This window comes from Vicia villosa, linkage group LG3 (genome assembly GCF_029867415.1).
Source record: "Vicia villosa cultivar HV-30 ecotype Madison, WI linkage group LG3, Vvil1.0, whole genome shotgun sequence".
NCBI lineage: Eukaryota > Viridiplantae > Streptophyta > Magnoliopsida > Fabales > Fabaceae > Vicia > Vicia villosa.
The window spans coordinates 112,758,496-112,764,359 of NC_081182.1; the positions used below are offsets into that span (position 1 = coordinate 112,758,496).

At 35.2% G+C, this 5,864-nt stretch overlaps 1 protein-coding gene across 1 annotated transcript; it reads right to left on the bottom strand.

Annotated features, from left to right (window-relative positions):
• Positions 1-1,656: 1,656 nt before the first annotated feature.
• Positions 1,657-4,659, bottom strand: LOC131658813 (uncharacterized). The gene is made up of 3 exons (XM_058928066.1): positions 3,213-4,659; positions 3,048-3,110; positions 1,657-2,708 (listed from the first exon to the last, which is right to left on the bottom strand). Exons 1-3 carry the CDS (start codon positions 4,657-4,659, stop codon positions 1,657-1,659), a joined length of 2,562 nt encoding a protein of 853 aa, XP_058784049.1.
• Between the last annotated feature and the right edge of the window lie 1,205 nt (positions 4,660-5,864).

Genomic DNA, 5,864 nt, shown 5'->3' on the forward strand with positions numbered 1-5,864 from the left:
TGGCAGATATACAATGACTTAATTCGATTTCCAAGTGTCTGTCAGCCATTTTCACAACCATGAGTAGCAATCTCTGAACATCGTCAACTTCCACACCTTTTGCGCTTCCTTTTGCAGCTGAACAACTTCCTTTTCCGCTTCCTTCGACAACTTCCATTTTTTCAATGCATTTATTATCATCTGTGATTTGCGACAAACCCATAGACTTAAGTGTCTCCATAAAAGATTGTTGCATTGCCTTATGCTCTTCAGCCAACTTTTGATCAAAATCAGTTCTAAGTTTTGCTTCCAATTTTGATGAAAGTTGTTCAAGTTGTTCACTTACATCTATGTGTTGTCCTTGACGTGAAGAAGACCTTCCAAAGTAAGTGCTTTGTTTATGGTGTTTTCCAACACCACGAACACGGCCGCCATGCTCAAATGTTCCAAGGGCTGCTGTTAAGATATCGTTACGTCCATGTGGAACAAAGACACCTTTTCCAGCTTCTTCAACTAGAGAATCCTACAAAATGCAAAAACCACAAATAAATTCAATAGTTTTTAAATAATCACAAATATAATGATACGTGAAGTAATTTCCAAGTTTTATTGACAATTTTCTCCGCAACAGCTTGTGTAGACTTTGATGTGTATTCTCCTCCTTTCTTTTGTCGTGCTCTCTTCCATAACTCATGGCGTGACGGTGGAGATGGACTACCGTTATCATCTAATGTACAATCATCTCTTGATGATATCCTTTCATTTTTCATTGTCTCCTCGAGCATGCGATACCCTCCACGAGATAATACATGAGGGTATACATGCTTAGCCACATTCTCTCTACCCTTTCGACTTTTTTCCTATTAATTATAAAATCAAACAGTTACCACTAAACATAATAAAAATGTTATTAAAAAAAACTCAAATATAACTCCTACTAACCATAAATTCTTGGGTATCTCGAGACTTTAGAAACTCTTCCCATACTTCTTTTTTAATAAAATTATACCTGACATATGCAGGAGCGAGATCTTTTTTGGGTTTATTAACATACTCGTCCGTGAGTTGTGTCTTAAAACACACCAATCTCTCTCCTACATATTTAATCCATTCCTTCTTCAACGGATCCTTGATTTTACCATCCTTGTCTTTAACACACCAATCTGGAATAGTGAAATGAATCTACACATACAATATATGGCATATGTTAGTATATATGTGATTATAAAATAAAATAAAGTGTTGAATTTAAAATACCTGAACATCATTCCATATAGCGTCTTTTATTCCTTTATCTATGTCTTTCCACTCATCTTTCAAAATACTACATCTCTGTCGAGCAAGAGATGCTATGTAACTCTTAAAATTTGCAGCATTTTTACCAACACCAGTACATTCATAAGTTCTTTGATCAATCTCGACCTTTAACTTTTCACCCGTTTGATGAACTTTGTCAATTTGTGTCATTAAAGTTGGACCTCTAACTCTTTTTTTATTAGGATTACCAGATGAAGAGGACTTCTCGGTTGAATCAGCCATGTATCTGTTTAAACAAAAATAAAATAATTAGAAATCAAATTAAACACAAGATAAAAACAAATAGACATAAAATTAGGCACAAAATAAAAACAATTAGAAATCAAAGAAATGTCGAATTAACTTATAAAAAACACATTACTAGTTCTCCCATATCCCTTCTTCATGATCTATGCGAATAGCATGCACATCATCCTCTACATCTTCTTCAATGAAGGTAGGCACATTTGTTGAGAAAGGAGGAGTTTCGGAAATATCAAGATTCGCATCTTGATTTTCATCACTATCATGCACCTTTCCTTGTAGAACAACTGACCACCTTTTATTACAAGGATCTGTGACATAAAAAACTTGTTTTGCTTGAGATGCCATGATGAAAGGTTCGTCCGCATAAGCTAACTTGCTAAGATCAACCAATGTAACTCCAAATTCTCCAATTCTTACACCACTATTGATATCAATATCAACCCATTTGCATTTAAATACAGGAACTTTAAACCCAACATAATCAACTTCCCAAATCTCTTCAATCACCCCAAAGTAGGGTGTAGATGCCATAACCGGGTTTTTATCTTTAGCACTAGAGAAGTGCATGGACTCGACCACAATCATAACCCCGCTATTTTGCGTGGTACTACGGTCATCCTTTGCCTTTGTATAAAAGGAAGTTTTATTAATATCATATCCACTCCAAGTTATTATGTTGCATTTAGGCTCATAGGACAACCACTTAATTGTTTTTGAAGCACTATCATCACCAGCAATTTTTTCTTTAAACCACTCAGAGAAACTCTTATTATGCTCTTTTAACAACCCTCTTTCACTCATCTTGGGGTACTTTTTCTTTATGATGCTTTTGTGAACAGATAAGTAAGGTTGAACTTCATATGTGTTATTCAATATATACAAATGCGCTTGAACAACCACATCAATACTTAAGCTCTTGATCTTTAAACCTTGTGTACCCACACCCTCACATCTTCCATCATGACGAGACTTGGGAACCCCTACAGTATTCACTTCCGACAAATAGTTAGAACAAAACTCAATAGCTTCTTCTGCAATGTACCTCTCAATAATCGATGCTTCCGGACGGTGTGGGTTCTTGGTATACCCTTTTAGGATCTTCATGTATCGCTCTATTGGATACATCCACCGTAAAAATATTGGACCACATAATCTAATCTCCCTTACTAGATGAACAATCAAGTGAACCATAATGTCAAAAAATGAAGGAGGAAAAAACATATCTAATTGGCACAAGATAACTGCAGCCTTATTTTCCAAATCTTATAACTTTAATGGATCAATGGCTTTGCAACAAATTGCATTGAAAAACAGGCACAACCTAGTTATAGTCTTCCTAACATTGTTAGGCAATATCCCACGAATAGCCACTGGTAGTAGTTGTTGCATTAAGACATGACAGTCATGAGATTTTAAGCCAACTAATTTGAGATCTTTAACCGATACAAGCCTCTTGACATTTGATGAGTAACCATGTGGCACTTTGATACTTTATAAACACTCACAAAAACTTAATTTCTCTTTTTTCGACAAATTGTAGCAGGCAGGAGGCAAATACGTCTTGTTACCTACATAATGTTATCATCAAGAATTTCAACAATTAAAGTTATGAGCATGCTATTTTAACATCAAAAGGTAATAATAGCTTAATTTGAACAAATAGTTAGTACCTATATATTGTGGAGTTAGCTCTTCTCGTATACCCATCAAGCCCAAATCTAGACGAGCATTAATACCATACTTTGTCTTGCCTTGAATGTTGAGAAGTGTTCCGATTACACTATCACATACATTTTTCTCCATGTGCATCACATCAATACAGTGTCTTACCTCAAGACTGGACCAATATGGAAGATCGAAGAAAACAGACCTCTTTTTCCATATATTTTTCACAATAGGCCGCTTTTGGTACTTTCCAAAAACAGCAGTAATGCCCTGTTGTCGTTGATAAACTTCCTCTCCAGTTAAGGGCTTTGGAGCAACACCATACTCTTGTTCCCCATTGAAAACTTTCCGCAATCTACGATATGGATGATAACGATTTAGAAATTTTCGATGCCCGAGATAAACAGTCTTCTTTCCTTTTTCAAGCTGATGGTAACATGTGTCTTTTTCACATATAGGACACGCTTTATGCTCTTTAACTTTATACCCAGACAAATTGCCATATGCCGGAAAATCGTTGATGGTGCAAAACAACATGGCACGCATATTGAACTGTTCACCAGAATGCGCATCGAAAACATCCACCCCTTCCTCCCACAACACTTTTAAATCATCGATCAGTGGACTTAGATAAACATCTATGTCATTTCCTGGTTGTTTTAGGCCCGAAATCATCATGGATAACATCACATATTTACGCTTCATGCACAACCTAGGAGATAGGTTGTAAATCATCAGAAGAACAGGCCAAGAAATATGGTTAGTATTTATATTACCAAACGGATTCATTCCATCAGTAGAAATTCCAAGTCTAAGGTTTCTCGACTCTTTGCCAAAATTTGGAAACAAAGAATCTATTTTCTTCCGTTGCAAAGAATCAGTTACATGGCGAATTTGTCCATCACATTTTCTTTCTTCTGCATGCCATCTAAGATTCTTTGCATCGTTTGCATTAGCGAATAATCTCTTGAACCTTGAAACTATTGGTAGGTACCATACAACTTTCACGGGAGGACCCTTTTTGACCTCATCATCATCACTAGATTCACCATGTCTCTTTTTGTAGCGTGACGCCTTGCACTTCGAACAATGGTTATAGTTTACATACTCTTTTCTGTATAATATGCAATCATTAGGACATGCATGTATCGCTTCATACTCCAAACCCATCAGACACAGTATTTTCTTTGCCTCGTAATAACGACTTGGCAGTACGTTACCTTCTGGAAGCATTTGTGTCAACAATTCAAGAAATTCGGTAAAACTTTTGTCAGTCCACCCGTTAATTGCCTTCAGATTAAACAATTTTAACACGACTGACAAACGTGTAAAATTTGTGCATCCCGAGTACAAAGGTGTATCCTTGTCATTGCATAAACTATCATACGCATGTGCCCTCTTAAACGAATCTTGTCCAATATCACACATCATGTCTTCCAGACGATCATCCATTTCTACACTAACATTATCTCTTTGGGACACATTTGAATTTTCTACCACTTCACCGTGTGTTATACCCCAAAATTTGCCCACATATTTTTCAAGAAAACTCCAATCTGAAAATTAAGAGTCTCATATAATCATGGATTTTTATTTCAACAAATATCCTAACATATGAAACACTTAGTTTTTAGAATTTTTCTTATACAGTAATTTGGCTTGCAGTTGAATTTATTCTTACGCAAACGCCAAATACTGTTTATTACTTCACACATGCTATTTATTTATTTACAGATAAATAGTACTGACACAATTGGTACAGAGTTAAATCTTTTGCAGGCGCAGAATCAGGAAACTCAGACTGTACTGGTAACAAGTAGATTATTATTATCTTTTGTTTTCCACTAATTTTTGTACTATATTCCATTATTTGCAAAAATCTTTTCAAATCTCTTTTTCAAAAATCAAATCTCTCCTTTTTCCAACACTATCTTACACTTTCTTTCAAATCTTACTTCCACTCAAATTTTCCTTTTGTACGGAATCACATCATTCCCCAACGTCTCTTTCCTTCTTTCCATTCTATAAATACCTCTCATTTTCTTTCATAAAATCTCACATCAAATTCCAACTCATCTTTCAAATTCCTATCTCATATCTATTTTCTCTTCTTCCCTGACAAGAATGGCAAAGTGGATAGAGACACTGTTTCTTACAGTCATCACCATTGCTACGGTGATCATGACTTTCTTCTGCCTGCATAGTCCTGAGGAGTGTGGACCTGCAATGGTTGCACTCCCAATCATCTACATGTTATTGTTCATAGCATGGGTCATTAACCGTCATTCTTAAAATTTGCCGTATTTCTTATTTCTTAAATGTACCGTTTATTCGTCGTACTGTTCAATATAGTATGTAATATTTGTACTGTCAGTATTAAATGTTGTACTATTTGTCATAATATTGCTTAATTACTAAGATAATATTTTGTGTGTTTTCTGCCAGTCAAATATTCCTATTTCTGTGCATTAAATGATTTTCAGGGTTATTATCGGTAATTTTGCCCGCATACCGTAAATATTAGTTATTTATTATGTCTGTGTTTTTCTAACAAGTCAAGTAAATAAACTTTCATTTTTCACATAAAACAAAAACAAAAACAAAAACAACAAAAAAAGAAAATTAACTTTGACTGTTGATTTTTCACTCTAACTGCT

Excerpts from the sequence above, each read along its gene's own strand:
- LOC131658813 (XM_058928066.1), bottom strand. The coding sequence starts at position 4,659 with ATGGATGATCGTCTGGAAGACATGATGTGTGATATTGGACAAGATTCG. Across the intron at positions 3,111-3,212 it reads GCTAACTCCACAATATATAG|GTAACAAGACGTATTTGCCT; the intron begins GTACTAACTATT and ends AACATTATGTAG. Across the intron at positions 2,709-3,047 it reads AAAAGAGAAATTAAGTTTTT|TAAGGGAGATTAGATTATGT; the intron begins GTGAGTGTTTAT and ends TTGTTCATCTAG.